The 16,886-nt window shown below is 34.4% G+C and overlaps 2 protein-coding genes and 2 long non-coding RNA genes across 6 annotated transcripts; 1 reads left to right on the top strand and 3 right to left on the bottom strand.

Annotated features, from left to right (window-relative positions):
• Positions 1 to 662: 662 nt before the first annotated feature.
• On the top strand, positions 663 to 10,876 carry LOC126850178 (atrial natriuretic peptide receptor 1). 2 transcript variants are annotated; one of them, XM_050592884.1, is made up of 19 exons: positions 663 to 808; positions 1,924 to 2,092; positions 4,107 to 4,272; positions 4,881 to 4,955; positions 5,490 to 5,769; positions 5,986 to 6,095; positions 6,201 to 6,389; positions 6,532 to 6,752; positions 7,082 to 7,321; positions 7,560 to 7,686; positions 7,755 to 7,963; positions 8,541 to 8,691; positions 8,863 to 9,022; positions 9,104 to 9,264; positions 9,327 to 9,493; positions 9,584 to 9,730; positions 9,811 to 10,003; positions 10,162 to 10,435; positions 10,593 to 10,876. In XM_050592884.1, exons 1-19 carry the CDS (start codon positions 730 to 732, stop codon positions 10,874 to 10,876), a joined length of 3,402 nt encoding a protein of 1,133 aa, XP_050448841.1. In that variant the 5' UTR covers positions 663 to 729. The 2 variants fall into 2 exon arrangements, with proteins under 2 accessions (XP_050448841.1, XP_050448840.1); XM_050592883.1 differs by lacking the exon at positions 663 to 808 and having other exon boundaries at positions 1,871 to 2,092.
• Positions 5,686 to 7,197, bottom strand: LOC126850214 (uncharacterized). The gene is made up of 4 exons (XR_007687520.1): positions 7,080 to 7,197; positions 6,518 to 6,631; positions 6,210 to 6,454; positions 5,686 to 5,815 (listed from the first exon to the last, which is right to left on the bottom strand). It is a non-coding gene; the product is annotated as an uncharacterized LOC126850214 (long non-coding RNA).
• LOC126850215 (uncharacterized) lies at positions 7,259 to 8,590 on the bottom strand. Its single transcript, XR_007687521.1, has 3 exons — positions 8,512 to 8,590; positions 7,741 to 7,915; positions 7,259 to 7,381 (listed from the first exon to the last, which is right to left on the bottom strand). It is a non-coding gene; the product is annotated as an uncharacterized LOC126850215 (long non-coding RNA).
• LOC126850198 (cysteine and histidine-rich protein 1 homolog) lies at positions 10,825 to 16,855 on the bottom strand. 2 transcript variants are annotated; one of them, XR_007687513.1, is made up of 7 exons: positions 16,365 to 16,855; positions 13,306 to 13,544; positions 12,717 to 12,928; positions 12,271 to 12,431; positions 11,901 to 12,103; positions 11,577 to 11,791; positions 10,825 to 10,919 (listed from the first exon to the last, which is right to left on the bottom strand). XR_007687513.1 is itself a non-coding variant. In XM_050592922.1 (6 exons), exons 1-6 carry the CDS (start codon positions 16,626 to 16,628, stop codon positions 11,764 to 11,766), a joined length of 1,107 nt encoding a protein of 368 aa, XP_050448879.1. In that variant the 5' UTR covers positions 16,629 to 16,855; the 3' UTR covers positions 11,101 to 11,763. The 2 variants fall into 2 exon arrangements, 1 of the variants encoding a protein (XP_050448879.1); XM_050592922.1 differs by lacking the exon at positions 10,825 to 10,919 and having other exon boundaries at positions 11,101 to 11,791.
• Between the last annotated feature and the right edge of the window lie 31 nt (positions 16,856 to 16,886).

Here is a 16,886-nt window from a genome sequence, read left to right as displayed (position 1 = left end):
CCTAAGCACGCGTGTTACGTATATATCTTTCGAATTTCTATTATTCCTTATCTTATATTAGACTGACTATATCAGGTTACGCTGAAGAAAAATCGGATCAAAGAATCGATAAATGAAAAATGATGATTCTCTATATACTCTGTATGTCACGTACGTACGATGTGTCATTATCGAAGACTGAAATGTGAGCGGTTGCTCAGATTCCGCGTGTTTATTCGCGACAATTGATTCGTGCATTGATCCTTTTTGACACGATATCGGATAACGAATCTAAGAAATTGAAAAGAATTTTAGATTAAAAGGATGAGATTTCGATCTTCGTTTATCGCAAAAGAAATGTTCGCGGATCTTCGTCTACGAAATCGCTGTCAATACGAGACATCGAAATAAGTTGTTTAGGACTCTTGTAAATTTATTTAGACCTCGCAATTCGCGGATGCTACGATGAGCGACATATATAATACATGCAATATTTTTCTGTTTTTTTTCCCGCAGGTATTTCGTGTATTTCCGGGGAGCGCATTGAATTGCGCGTTGCCACAACTCCGTGGGACTCGGTGTCAACCCCTATATAAGGCTGAATCCTTCCCCGCGAAACTTTAGACGTCGCTCAGCGGGCGGTCCGACGTGCGTGTGTGTGCGTCTCGTTTCTTTTCCTTTTTTAACCCGTCTCTACCACCTGTAGATTTTTCCCTCCAAGTTCGACAGGATCCGGTCCCCCTGACCATTATGTTCGCGAAAACGAGATTGCTCGTACTGTCGATTGTCGTTGCTTCGCAAGTGTCGTGGCTCGCGAGTGTGTCGCGTGGTAAGATGTTTGTTCATTCGCGAGATACATATTTCGTCGAAATATCGTGACAGGATGCGCATCTTGTCGCTGAGTGTCCCAGAAAAATCCGCAATCTTAATTTTATTTAACATCAAGAATCCCAAGTGTATGTTTTATTTAAATATATTTTGTATTTTATTAAGCATTTTTTGTTTTTTGTTTTAGAAGACAGCGTTTTAATATATTATAACATAATTGGTGCGCATATAAGAGAAATGGATAATTCTTTTAAAGAAAATTATTTTTTTTTTTAATGTACTCGAGATGCACGTTTTTAAGTCTATAAACAATTATTTGCCATTTTCTATTATTTCAATAAAATGTACCTTATTCTATATCCTGAAAAGATCTTTTTTATATCAAATATTTATTAAAGCGCACTATATTTAATATAGATAGCGAAAACAATTTTGATATGATTTGCGGTTGCGATTGTCAAGCATATTTTGTTCGACCTTTATATTGATTGATTTATGTATTTTCTTTTTTTGAATTTTTTTTCTATCTCAATGATGAATAAGCTCATTGGATATGCATGGCATCTAGTTCAGTATTCAACATCCTCTTTCCCTTTCGATGTCCTGTGTAATCGCGTATGAATAAAACGAATGTGATTTTTTCAACGAATAATAGCGATACGTCACTGACATATCTTTCGCTCGCTTAAATGTAATCGCGCAAAATTAACACGCTGACATCGTTCAAATTCGCAAAAAAAAATCGAGCTTAAATTACACGCTTTTCAGCTTATATCATTCGACAGTTTATTCAACTACACTGTCTGTTTATAAAATTCTTTCGAGATATTACAATATCTTATTTTCCAGATTATTATTCTTAAAAGTATATTTAAGAGATTTCTCACTCACACTTTAACGCTCTTTTAAGATAAACTAAAGAAATTTGAAGGTAAAAATATTTCTTAAATATGAAGATGAATATATTTATGTTTATTATATATAACAAGCGTAAAGCGTTTGTTATGAAATTCAATTCAGTCAGAGCCAATGTTATTTTTTAATTAACTATTCAAATATTCATCAACGTGCGCATACGAAGGACTCACATCTTTGATCCTTCTTGACTGCACGCAGTGGATTACGGAAATTCTCTACGGGTATACAATGTGGGCGTCCTTATGGCGTCCCATCTCGACAGCCCGTTTGATCTTGAGCGATGTGGTCCAGCAGTCGATCTGGCTTTGGCAGAAGTGAACGATTTCCTGAGTGTTCACAATGTGCAGCTGCGCAAAGTACAGGGAAGGTATATTAATATAAGTAACTCATATTACTGTTGTGAACTAGAAAAAAGGCTCGTTCATCATTTTATACGCTATATCAATCAATCAATCGCAAAGCCACAACAACGGAAACTAATACTACATCTGGCCACTGAAAGCAATTTAACAATCGCGTTGTTTGATCGTTACAATAAAATAAAAAACATGCATTCGAATTAAAAAAATGCACAAAAGAGCTCGCTCTTCCGTAATTTTCTCTCACGAAACGTCCATCCTTTTAATGGACCAGCGATTCGTAATGCGTGCTTCTGTCATTTTCATTTGGTTCAAGTATGCAATTTTTTATTTTTGATTGTTTACTATTGGGAAGAGAAAAAAATGATTAAAGACTCCGGCGGAAACGTTTGTTATAGAAATATTGAAACGACGTTTAATCGAATATAAAGTAAATGTAAATAACTGGAATATATAATACATGATAAATATTGTTAAATATAGATTTTTGCATCGTGATATTTCCTCCAATGTCCATAAATTTCTTGTTTGAAACATTTTATTTTGTTGCTTATGTGCATCTCTTTTGCATCATTACATTGATACAATTGAACAGGCGTTTGCATGGAAAGATGCTCTCGTCGTTTAATTGTAAATTGTATGGTATTTGGCGAGGAAGGAAAATGACGAATAATAAGTAAAAAAAATTATTTATGATATTATGATATCTCGCGCTATTAATCTCATTCATTATATATATATATATATATATATATATATATATATATATATATATATACATATTGTGTGTGTATGATACATCGTATATACATATCTGAAATATTCATATGCATACATTCTATATGTAACTGCCACGCCTACGTGTATGCGTGCTACATATTGTAATATCATCTGTTGGGGATTGCTATGTTATTTTGATATGATGGCAGCAAAATTAAAATAATATACATACGATTCATTTAATTTTGCACGATAGTAATTTTTAATTGAAAAAAAAATAATCCTCAATGAAAAAATGTCAGTTCTAATAATTTATCGATAATTTTAACATTCTGTATTTTTGTATCACACGATTAAATATATAAAATATATAACATAAAATGTCGCACATTATACTTGTTTTTATCACAAATCGCGGTTCAAACAATCTTGTCAGTATATAAGTACAAGTACTGTCAGTAAATAATTTATGAAAAATAATAATAATATTATTAATTATAAAAACAAAATAATAAATAATTTGTGAAAAAAACACAGCAAAAAACGATGTTTCTTTTTTTCCCCGTAAAACGCAACTCTACGCACCGTATAATGTTTTCGACATTTTCATTAGGACAGACCGACAGGAAATCCAATCATTGGCCATTCATCTCTGTACAATTAATACGCCATCATTTCGAGCTGTTGCCCGCGCAACGTATCTCTACGCATCTCACCGAATGCACCGCATGATCATCGTTGCTATTCGTCGCTAATTGCTCGTAAAGCGCGGGATATTTGCCACAAAACGCATGCAAATTTCGCAATTCCTCAAGGACGCGATGTACGTGCGTCACATGCAACTGCACACGAGAGGAGATCATACATTTCGTGTTTTCTCGCTGTCCACCCCCAGTAATCTGATCGCGTTATATGTTTGCACTTTGATATACATACAATCCATCATGCGGCTCGGGTTTGTTTTTAGATTAGATTGATATTAATCGTATGTACACAATATGAATATATATTTTCATATTAATACGTGGCAACGCTTTTTTCATAATTGCAATTATTATTGGTACACGATACAATAGTGTCAATATTTAATTATTCAATATTTTGTTAAGACATTGAATATATAAATAGAGATCATCGAGAATTTTAGATTTTCCATGTTTTTGCAATAGAATAGGCACTCCCTTTGTTATTATATGTATAATACATTTTGCATTTTTGGCAATTTCTAATTTTGAGACTCGATTTTTGCAAGTCGCAAACTCAAAAAATAAATACGATTAAAAAAAATGAAATTCTCTGCAGTTATCCATCGTGTAGCGGAGCAACTGCACCCGGTTTGGCCGCGGACATGCACTTCCGGGACAATGTAATAGCGTTCATCGGGCCGGCTTGTGCGTTCGCCTTAGAACCGGTGGCACGACTCGCAGCTTATTGGAATACTCCAATTATCACGGGCATGGGTGATCAAGTAGGTCGAATTGGTTCTCGCAATTATACGCACATAAATATTGCATCTGATTATTGCCTCTATGTACATTTCGTCGCGCTCGATTCGCACGATTAACTTTCCGTAAACTTTTATTTGCATTATGAATATATATATATATATATATATATATATATATATATATATATACAGGATGAGTCATTAGAAACTGCCTTCTATCTTTATAAATATTAATTTTATTAATATTAATATAAAAAATATATATAGACAATGGGTTCGTGTATTCAAAATTAAATTTTCTATAAATCTCAAAGTCTGGCCGGAACGTTTTGGCCCATCCTGTATTCCCAGTACATTAATGTAATATCAATTTCTCTCTCTTTTTCTCTCGGTGAAGGAAAATGCAATGCGATCCTTTGAAAATCATTATTAAAGGATATTATTGCGCAGTATGATTATAATTTTATTATAGCGTCGAGTTCTGAATTAATTTTATTTGGCAACTTTTCATCTTAATATTCCGTTTTAATTTTGCTCCATATCTTTTGAAATTGAAATAAATCGCCATGTTGTCGATGTTAATATCAAATTATTTAAAACGTAATTATCGCTTTCTTGCGAATCCCAAGCCTCCCTCGGAAGGCGAACTGTCAGTCACATCTGGTATCCTTGGAAGGATCCACAGGTGGAAGAATGAAACGTCGGTAAGGAGCTGCGAGAGAATCGCCTTATATAGAATCTTTTTGTTTTTCTAATTTTTGTAAGATCGCCAGCATGTTGAGCATTTATGATAGTTGATGTATATTATTCGACAATTTCTCTCTCTCTCTCTCTCTCTCTTTCCCTTTTTAACATGGCGTCTTCTTAATATTTTCACTAGCTATGCGCTAATTACGACAACAAAGGATATAGTCTAAGAAATTATTACTCTTTCGCTTGAAAGAAATAAACACACTCGTATATAATGTTACCCCTTCCCGTGAAAACTCGTTAAGCTCGGAATTATGACAACGACGTGTTCTCTTCGTGTACCACATTTTTCTCTCGTGATAATTACTATTATAATCCATTTATACATATGTAACGTATTATCATAAATTATATTGACATGAGTCTTTGACATATTTTATTTTGACGAAGAATAGCTTACAATTTAGATATTAGACTTATCTTTGTGACTTTTTCACAAACAAACATATTTCATTTCCTATAATATATTTCTCACCTTTTTCTTGAAGGGAATTTTCAAAGACAAAAGCAAGTATCCCACTTTAACGAGAATGTCGTACTGCCAGTGTCGATTGCGGCTCGTCTTCTCTAGCGTGTTCAAAGAGTTCGGATGGTCTCATGTCGCGTTGATATTGGACAGATCGGACTTGTTCTCGTTGACAGTAGGAAAGAATTTGGAGTACGGTCTACGTAAAGAGGGACTCTTGAAGTTTGTGAGGGATTTGGACGGAAATTCCGAGGATGAGTCGTATCATCTTTACCTTCGCGATGCAAGCATGTACGCCAGAAGTGAGTGCAATCCCGGTTGTCTTACATTTACAGGATGTCTTGCAAGCTAGAATTTATAATCTTCTCTGACATTTCAAAGTATAATTATAAATATAATTGTAAATAAATGAATATAAATCTCGTTATAAAATCAAAGTAAGTTTTAAGATATTCTATGTTTCTCTATGAAATAAAAGTTATCGCAAGAAACGTTTAATATTAATGACAATTTTCTAGTTGTGATACTCAGCGTCCGCGGAACACTGGTCAGGAAATTTATGCTGGCCGCCCACGAGTTGGAAATGACACGAGGGGAGTGGGCTTTTCTTGATGTCGAGATATTTCATGTAAGGCATTATAGAACGAAATAAGATAAGAAAAAATTGTCACTCCAATATAATCGTGACGGTAAACACTTTGTTATTGATATTAAAGTAACAAATAATTTTAAGGGCTCTTACTGGGGCGATCACGACTGGGAGGTTGGAGACGAGGACGACGCCGCTGCCAGAAAGGCTTATGAAGCTCTACTGAGGGTCTCTCTTCTTCAGCCGACTAGTCCGCGATTTCAGGGATTCGCCGATAATGTAAGGCAACGCGCGCAGTCGGATTACAATTACACATTTTCGGAAGGCGAAGAAGTGAGTCAATTGTAATAATATTTATAGTTGAATCCGGTCACGTCCATTAGTAAATCATGATAGATCTAAAAATTGTGATTTTCTTTTAAATAAGAATCTGAAATATATGTGATGCGAAATAAATTTACCGTTTTTCCCGCAGGTGAATTTCTTCGTCGGGGCTTTTTACGATGGTGTTTACTTGTTAGGAATTGCACTGAATGAGACCTTGGCCGAGGGTGGCGATATCAGGGATGGCATATCTATAACAAGGAGAATGTGGGATCGAGACTTCATTGGTATTACGGGCCATGTCAGGATAGACGACAATGGGGATCGTGATGCGGATTACAGCATCCTTGATTTAGATCCCATTACCGGAAGGTCATTGAAAATTCAGACAATCCTCTTGGCGCGGCTTTATCATCGCATAAACAAGGATATATGTCGCAAATTGCAAATTTATAATTGAAGCATTTAATACTTTAAGATTTTTTGTTTGAAATTAAATAAAGATATTGAGAAATTTTTATATATTAAGAAAGAAGAGCCTTTTTGTAAAAAGGCTCTTCAATATAAAATCGTCAATATAAAACAGACCAATTAAAAGCCAATTTAAAGTACACTATCATATAACATAATGTTTTAATAAAATATTATGTAAATTATCAGAGAAAGAAAGTTAAGAAAAAAAATTGACATAAATCTTACAGGTTTGAAGTAGTCGCTCATTATTCAGGATTAAATCGAGAATATAATTCTATGTCTGGTAAGAAAATCCATTGGCCGGGAGGAAGAGAAGGACCTCCGCCAGATATTCCAGAGTGCGGCTTTTTAGGAAATGATCCGACTTGCACATCGAGAACAGAAGCTTATACTTTTGTAGCTTATACAAGCATAGCGCTCGCCGTATTTCTACTCGTTGCAATCACAGCCGCATGTCTTTTATACAGGTAGACGCAACATGTAGTTTTCTATATTCTAAACTCGATATAAATTTAGCACAAATGTATCTGGAAAATAAAATTAATAAAAATAAAATAATATGCATCCGTATTGAAAACTCGAACCCTTTTTTCGAGAAATAACAATATATAAATAGAGATTATTAATATTAAATATTTATTTAAATATATATGGAAAAAATTATAAAAATATTAATTGAAATAAAAGACAAGATTCTTTTCTTAGGCATTTGCGATTGTCCGCCGATTTAAATAACATGTCTTGGCGTGTAAGACCTGAGGAATTACTTCTCGAAGTTGGGAAACAATTTTCGTCAAAAATAAATCTGCACCAAGCAATGTCCGATGCAAATGTAAGTAAATAAATTATAAATGTGTAGATAAAACGTGTCCAACAATAGACTTACAATTAAATTTGTAGAATTTTGGATTGGAACAAAAAATACGTCGCGGATCGCTGATCAGTTGCGAATCTTTGCCGCCCGCGAGAGTTTTCACCACTATTGGAATATATAAGGGCGAGAGGGTGGCCATCAAGAAGATCACAAAGAAGAAGGTGGTCGATGTTACGAAAAAATTACTCTGGGAAATTAAACAGGTCAGAGATGTCACATCGGAAAATACTGTGAGGTATTTATATCTCTTAACGATATACAAATTTTTTTTTATTATGTTTAATTTTAAAAATGTCGCCAGTAAATAAATTAATAAACAAGTGTTTATACGACCAAACTGGCAATTTATTGTTTGATTATTATATCACGACGTTTCGACCATATGGTTTTGGTCCTTATCAAGTGAAAGTTATAATTAAAAAGTAGAAAGAGAAAGATCGAAATGTCAAACTGACATTGTGTCAACCACTATGTTTGGAATACTGAGATCAACTGTTGATCTCAGTATTCCAAACATAGTGGTTGACACAATGTCAGTTGACATTTCGATTTTCTTCTACTTTAATTATAACTTTCACTTGATAAGGACCAAAACCATATGGTCGAAACGTCGTGATATAATAATCAAACAATAAATTGCCAGTTTGGTCGTATAAACACTTGTTTATAAATTTTTTTTTTTTTATATCTTATTTCTTAAATAAAACACAAATAATTATGTGCGAGATTCTTTCGTGAGAACAACATTATATCGATAATACAATTCTAAATCTGTTTATTTACCATACACCTTAATTAAAATTATTTGTCAGATTTATCGGAGCTTGTCTCTGCTCGCCATCACCGACTGTTTTGATTCTCACGGAATATTGCCCTCGAGGATCGTTGAAGGATGTTTTGGAAAACGAGGCGATTAAATTGGATTGGAATTTTCGAATGTCCTTGATCCACGATATCGTCAAGGTAGAGGCAGGTGCAGAGATCGTGTGTTTCTCATTAAATTCCTCATATATTTTAATACTATGCTTAACAATCTATTATTTTTATAAATTTATATAATTATCCGAATCTAATTGATTAAGACATACAAAAAAGGATTTACAAAAAGGATTTTAAAAAATTCCCTTTTTACAGGGAATGTCCTATCTTCATGCTAGCGAAGTTTCCGCTCACGGGAAATTACGATCATGCAATTGTCTGATTGACGGTCGTTTCGTACTGAAAATCTCAGATTTCGGGCTTAAAACTCTCACCACGCCCTCCGATTTGATTATGGACGAGACTTATTACACTAGTAAGTGATGCCTGGAATAAAAATATGACGTAAATAAAATTTTTTATAGCAAGGAGAAACGTGTCGTTGTTTTATTTGCAGAATTACTTTGGATCGCTCCGGAATTGCTGCCATTAACGATAACTCCAGGGAGCGCCGCGACGCAGAAGGGCGACGTTTACAGCTTCGCGATTATCTTGGAGGAGATAGTGGTTCGTGGCGGTCCTTACGAGGTAGCCAGAACGTTTATGACGGCACAAGAGGTATGGCTCGTTATTGTCCTTCTAGGCTTGATTTTATTTTCTCATTATCTCTTATTTCGAAGATCGTGAGCAGGGTATCTGCATCAGAGAATCCTCCATTGAGGCCAGAAGTTGCTCCAAAGGACTGTCCGCCGGACATACTATCGCTGATGGAAAGATGCTGGCATGAAGTCCCCGACGAACGACCTAGCTTCCACACCATTCGCGGCACGATACGAGGAATCATGAAGTACATTTTGATTTGCAAAACTCAACTTTCATAAAACTATACAATTGAAACTGCTGTAAACGTCACAGAGACCGCATGTCCATATTTCAGGGGATATTGCGAGAATTTAATGGACGATCTGCTACGACGGATGGAACAATATGCCAATAATTTGGAAGCTCTCGTTGAAGAGAAAACCGAGCAGTTAAGTTTGGAGAAGCGTCGTAGCGAGGAGCTGCTATACCAAGTGCTTCCAAGGTAGCGGAATACTCTTATCATCTTCTTCCAAAGAATTTGCGATAGCTTTTGCTCAATTGTAATGGAGCAAAATTTTAAAGACAAGTCGCTGATCAGCTGATGGCCGGGGAAATAGTCCAACCGGAGCAATTTGAGTGCGTCACCATCTATTTTAGCGATATCGTCGGTTTCACAGCGTTGTGTGCGCAGAGCATGCCCATGGAGGTCGTGGACTTTCTAAATGACTTATACAGCACCTTCGACAATATTATTGGATTCTACGATGTTTACAAGGTTGATGAAGTCATGTAAATTCTTTCTTTTAAAAACTCTAAAATTTTTTTCGAAAGAAAATTACTTTCAAGTATTTATATTTCAAACCTTCAAAAATAATAAATTCTTGAGAATGTAAATTTAAGAAAATCTAGAAATGAAGATGATACGATTCGTAGGTGGAAACTATAGGAGATGCGTACATGGTCGCGTCCGGTCTTCCGGAAAGGAATGGCGACGAACACGCGAGAGAAATTGGACTGATGGCTCTGGCTATATTAGACGCCGTGAAATCATTTACTATAATGCACAAACAAAACACTCAATTAAGTGTGCGGATCGGTGTTCACAGCGGTCCAGTTTGTGCCGGGGTGGTGGGTCAAAGGATGCCGCATTATTGCCTCTTTGGTGACACCGTAAATACGGCATCTCGAATGGAATCTTCTGGACTTCGTAAGATAAAATTATAAAAACTGTATTAGTAATAATAATAATAATAATAATAGAAATGTTTGCAAAATTTTAGAATTTTGAAAATTGAAAGTAATCTAAACAAAAAAAAATTTTATATAATATTTAAATAAACTTAAAACTAATTTATATCTTACAGCTTTGAGGATACATGTTTCTGAAGCGACGAAAAATATCTTGGACAAGTTCAAGACATTTGACCTCGAGCTCAGAGGAGAGGTGGAATTAAAGGGAAAGGGTAGAGTGATCTCCTACTGGTTGACAGGTTGCTCCGAGCCCAATTCCAGGTTGGCCGTACCAAAATACCGTAGGCTAAGCAGTACTCAACCCGAGAATAATCTGAATCCATTAATTTTTCCACCGAATAACACGAATGGTCCGAAAGCGAGCAACAACACGTTCATCAACTTGACAGAATTGTAATTGATCAATATTCATCTTCATAGTCCTACAAAGAGGTTGCAACCTGAAAACATTCAAACGTATCACGCGTTACTTAAGGTATGAAAATGTCCACAAAAATTTCAAAGAGAATAGAAGTTACAGTAGAAGTTATATGCGCTTTAGCACTGTTTTCTTCGATATGTATAAAAATGGCTTAACGCTATATCTCAATGTGAATTGGATTTAATATTGTAATAAAGCAGTTTTTAGGCTTATTACAATTCCAAACCTTTATTCGAAATTTTACATCAATAGCGTCTTATTTATTTAAATAAAAGAAACACGAGAGACTTCTCGTGGACAGGTATGTGTATTAAATTAGTATTATCTAAGTGTGATACTGTTCATTTAGCTTCATCTTGAAATACAAGTACATTGCACAATTGGTACATAAAATTAAGTCTGCTTATTGTCTAACAATAATCTACATATAGATACTCTCTAGTCTTTAGTTCTTTCTTCTTTAAATATAAAAATTTAATGCGAAAGAAATGTAAAAAAAAAGAAAATTTAACTAAATTAATTTTTCAAACGATATCTGTGTTTTTTGTATATTGTGTGTATAGTTGTACAGTATTATATATATATATATATATATATATATATATATATATATATATATATATACTGTTTATTATATTAATTTTATATATAATTTAACTTTATCTCAACATATTACTTTGAAACATTCCAGTGATAAAAGCATCTTCAATTTCTTTTGCTAATTATTATCATGATTAGCGCTACTATAAATGATTATAAATCTCTGTGATCTCTATTATTCTTATTTATTATTACATCCAGAAGATCGCGTCGATCGGTTCCATTTGTGACAAAATCTTGACAATAGATATTATCCTTATAAGCTACTTAGACGCCAGGAACATTATTAATCTGCAAACGAGAGATTACATATTGTACATATAAAAATACACTTATTGTATTATATTGTAATAAAGTAACTGCGATATAACTCTACCGTGTTTTAGGATCAATCATTTACCTAAAACTGATGGCCTTAGCAGCGAGAAGTCTATTGCACTCTGCTGTGTCCGGTAATGGTAATGTAAAATACGGACTTTCGTTTTCCTGCTCGGTGAACTCAAATCTATGAATTCTCGGATGCACTTTCATATCGCCAAATGGGCCTTTCAAGATCAAGTAATAAACCGGTAGCGGATAAGTGGTCTTTGTCTTTAGTATCAGCTACGAAATATATTTTTATACTTAGATATACATTGCATATCAAATAAGTTTATAATATTCAATGATATTGTAATAATTTTTTTGACACATTTACATTTTAATTCATATATATATTTCGTATTGCAATCTATTAATTTATAATTTCGTCTGAGAAATTTTTTTCATACTTGATAAGTCATGTCTCGCTCTGAACTTTGAGTAGGATCGCGTTGACTACTATTGATCTTTGCTTTCACTACCCATTGATTATTGAAAGCACCGAATCGTGAGGTTTCATAAAATAGTTTATGGACAAATTCATCGGTACGATATGGCTTCATCTGTAAGTCTATAAACGATAAAATTTTAGAATAAATTGATGAATTTTTTGATCATTATCCACAGCTACAGAAAAAGGAAAAGAAAAATACTAAGATCATTGTGATTCAATCAGTTACAAATCTATTACTGTGATGAAATTATTTACAAATCTATTACTGCTATGAAAATAAAAAAGATCGAGAAAAAAACGACATATGTATTCAGTATAACATAATCTTCTATAAAAATTATTTTTATATACATGTATATATCTGTGTATAATTGTTATAATAATTTAGCAACTGATACAGACCGTTAAACGTGATTTTCTCGTAGGACAAAAGATCAAAGACATTGTCATAGAGCCTACGTTCTTCCAAGGTGCGGGCATCGATTTCGCGTAGAGCCTCCATCACATCCGCACCTGTACGATGAGGATGAACGCAGTGAGCCTCGTGTTCCGGGATCTCGTGATTCGGACCCCGCCATGGACAGCCGATTCTACTATATTTGCAACTAGATATCCTGTATAAGTAATTAGATATTAATACAAATATTCGTAAATATGTTATTTGATCAAAAAGACAAACGAATAAACATAGCAGATTATGGGAAAGCTTTGCAACATGGACTTTTAGGAAAGATGTGGACGAGTTATATATTTTACATGTGATTCTAATCTCGGATAAATAATATATTAATTTTAGGAAAATTCTTGGGAAGATCATGTTTGCGCACACAAATAATTGCCTTTTCTAAACTATATACTACGTATGTATTTGCAGTCCATATATCCCTCTGTAACTATATACTGTAAAGATCAGTTATAAGATTAGAAATATGTATCAAGATAAAAGAATCCCATATAACTTCTTTACGTAAATTTTTTTCTACAAATTTACCTTTCCTCGCACGTAGCCTCTTCATGATGTTCCAAGGAATTTCGCGGAAACTCCTTCGCGCAATATTGACACTCCGCGGGTAACTCAGACACGGCTTTTTCAACTGCCAGATTTCGAGACGCGCTGGTCTTGCTGATTTCGATTCTGCAGTTGGGACATGTTGCCATTTCATCCCGCAGCCTGGCATCTGCGAGGACATGAGTGAAGCAACCAGCACACATCAAGTGTCCATTAGCACACTGTGAACATCATTGCAGTATGTATTATTAACGTCCTTATTTATATAGTTACATATCTTTTATGTAAAAAACTAGATTTTTAAAAATCTAGCTTTTATATGACAAACATTATATGTTTATAAGTATATTATTTAAAATGTATGCTCTCTTAAAATGTAAACTCTCTAAATTATATAAGTTTCATCGACTCTTTTTGTATGAAAAAACCAAACCTATACTATTATTTTAATAATATATTGCAACAATAAGTCAAGTTTTTTTTTTCATTATGTTACGCATAGTATTCAATTTGTTTCGTATTCTTACTTATGTATACACACTACAGAAACCCCAGAATACAATATATCCAAATAGAACAAAAAAATTAATGCCATGTATATTACCATCATTTTGATGTTTAAACCTGAAACACAAAATCGTATGAATATTTATTAATCACACAATGTATTTATTCAGATATATATATGTCTGTCTAAAAATTAACATAAATACCCTCTAAAGAATTATTTTTTTTCAACAGTGCCAATATATTAATGATAAAAAGGAAGATACGAGGATGATGACACATAGGACAAGTGACAAGGGGTGTTTTATGCGAAATAACTAACTAATAACCTTTAAGAGTATTTATTTTGTTTCGCACTATACAGTTTGTACAAATCTTTTTCTTTCTGTATTCGCTTTCTCTCCCTCACTCTCACTCTCTCGCTGCTGACTATGGACATCAGTCTCGCATTAATCTAACAGCACAGATCTTTATATATCCCTTATATTGTGTGCTCTGAATAATATATATTCCTGTCTCTCGATAAATCTCTTATAATAAACATAGTGTGTTTCATAAGTTTCCAAATATCATTATATTATATACTAAGCACAACTACACACAGAGATCTAAAATCTTAATTACGTCACTATTTATCTATAACCGATTTAATAGTGACACTAAAATAAACTAATACGAAGTATCAAATCCCGCGCTATTCACGACGAATCATAGAAACAAACATTATTCTTTGCGTCCTACATAAAAAGAAAAAAAGAGGGCAGTATGCAGGATGTTTATAAAAGTTTACAACTAAAAGAATACAATGGATAAGTTCACAAATGAAAGTATCTATATGTGCATCTTGCACATAAAGGACTTTATACATATATATCTAACATTAGGGATACCAAGATAGGTAATACAATTCTCGTCCTATGATACAAATAGTTAGTCAATAATTATATATTCTCTCTTTTATCAATTTTTCACGTTCAATAATATTCAATAAGTATTGAAGATGAAATTAACAGCGCTTTGATATGAATTTGAGGAATATCTACAAACAGTTCACTGACAAACAAATATCATATTGTTTGTTATTCAATTTTCTAAATGAATTCATAACTACATGCATACACAAGTTCAACAAGTTGTGAATGCTGCTGTACATTCTATCTGATGTAACTATTTGAGAATTTTAATTGTTTTTATTTCCAGTAATTGAAATTATATATGCGCACTGCATTTTATATAAAAGCACACTTTATTTTAAGAAGATGTCGATACAACTGAAAGAATAGATGCGCATGTAAAAAAAATTCTGTACATGTAACTTTTTCTGTTACAACACAGAAAGGTATATTCTTTTAAATAAATCCATATAGTATTAGTAAACTTCTCAATATATATATATATATATATAAAATTATGTGTACACATATATGCTAAAGTTGATTATATTAAATAAATTTATAAATATATGTTTTGAAAAGGGAACTTCTTTCATATATATATACATATATACAAGTCAGAAAAGAACTCTTTCTTTATGTGTATATATAAGAAAAGACATATATTTCATCTTTTTTTCATGTAAAAAGAAAAAATATAATACCTACCTGTAGAAATTAACATGTCTCGTAGACAAACTCTTGTCTCAATAGACAAACTCATTATTCGACCTGTGTATAAAGCTCAGTTTATAGAGAATGCAGGGGACTATACTATATCATATGTAAGAATTATTTTGTGTTTATTTTAATATTATCAATATTAAGAGTAGAGAGTTAGAAAACATGAAGAAATCCAGCTCTCAAGATACCAAGATCTATTTTACATGATAATCCATATTTGAATTATTATAACAAAATAAAAAACAAATGCAATTGTTTGATAAAAATAATTTAACAATATTCCACATCTAGATCTAAGTCTCTGCAACCTTGTCATAGCAGGAAAAGAAAAGAAAAATAAAAAGATGGAAACGGAGAGAGAGAGAAAGAGAGGAAAAAATATTTTAAAAGAATAAAGCATGGGAAGAGAAGATAGTCTGTATGTAAATAATAAAATAATAACAACACGATGAAATTCGTTTCCAGAGGACGACGCGCTGCCGAGTGAGATCTCTATCGAAAATCTACGCGTTTTCTTTTTTATACCCTTGAGGAATGTCTTCCGGCAAGACAAACAAAACACGTAAATCCATCAAGAATGAAGCTTACATACGATGCACACCAATGAATGGCACGGCTAGGATTATTATGTTATACTATTGTTATACTATCTGAAAAATCGACCGAATTTCTGCTAGTAAACTGGTCGATCGACGAGGTCGTCGAAGAGAGGGGAAGGGACGGGAAAGGGGAGGGGGATACGTCACAATTATGAGCGTAAGAACGCCGCGCCTCGATATACAGAGGCCACGTCGATTCGGACTCACATCGCGAGGAGAATCTTTTCCGAAAACGACGACGACGACGACGAGTATGTCGTTAGCGGGATACGCTGATCCCGGGAAAGGGAGATGGGTACATGGGAGAGAGGCGACTTACCTGATAGACAGCCGCTCGTGGCAAATCGAGACAAACTGCGCAGCAGAGGATACCGCCCAGACGGTGCTCCAACTTTTGTTCGGTTTTCGCGGCGTCATTTTCGGCACGCACCGTCCTACGTCGCTTCTTGTCCGGCTCGGGAAAGTCCTCGGGTTTCTCGAGGTCCTCGCGTATCGGCGTCGCGTGGGCGGTGGCCGCCGTCGTCGCGGCGACCTGCTCCGAGACGCCGCTCGACGATGCAGGCTCGTTGCTCGGGTCCGCCATGTTGCTTGTTTTGGAGTTTTCCCCTGAGCGAACGCGAGAAATGCGCAGATGTCAAAGAGACGCCTGGTGCTGGTGCCTCTCCACCTCGTTCTCTCACTCACTCACTTTTTCTCACTCTCACACACACTCTCTCTCTCTCACCCCCTGACCTGACGTAATATGATACGCGCATTCGACCTCCCCACTCTGTCACCCTCAACACCGCCAGTGTTCTCTCTCTCTTTCTCTCTCTTCTCGCCTCGCCGGCCTGGCCTTTTC

The sequence above is a fragment of the Cataglyphis hispanica genome, chromosome 6 (genome assembly GCF_021464435.1).
Source record: "Cataglyphis hispanica isolate Lineage 1 chromosome 6, ULB_Chis1_1.0, whole genome shotgun sequence".
In the NCBI taxonomy this organism is placed as follows: Eukaryota; Metazoa; Arthropoda; class Insecta; order Hymenoptera; family Formicidae; genus Cataglyphis; species Cataglyphis hispanica.
Note: the sequence above shows the minus strand (reverse complement) of the source record. Positions and strands in the feature narration are given on the sequence as shown.

Excerpts from the sequence above, each read along its gene's own strand:
- LOC126850178 (XM_050592884.1), top strand. The coding sequence starts at position 730 with ATGTTCGCGAAAACGAGATTGCTCGTACTGTCGATTGTCGTTGCTTCG. Across the intron at positions 809-1,923 it reads GCTCGCGAGTGTGTCGCGTG|TGGATTACGGAAATTCTCTA; the intron begins GTAAGATGTTTG and ends GACTGCACGCAG. Across the intron at positions 7,964-8,540 it reads ACATCGGAAAATACTGTGAG|ATTTATCGGAGCTTGTCTCT; the intron begins GTATTTATATCT and ends ATTATTTGTCAG.
- LOC126850198 (XM_050592922.1), bottom strand. The coding sequence starts at position 16,628 with ATGGCGGACCCGAGCAACGAGCCTGCATCGTCGAGCGGCGTCTCGGAG. Across the intron at positions 13,545-16,364 it reads CACGAGCGGCTGTCTATCAG|TGTGCTAATGGACACTTGAT; the intron begins GTAAGTCGCCTC and ends TGATGTTCACAG. Across the intron at positions 12,432-12,716 it reads CGAGAAAATCACGTTTAACG|ACTTACAGATGAAGCCATAT; the intron begins GTCTGTATCAGT and ends TATCGTTTATAG.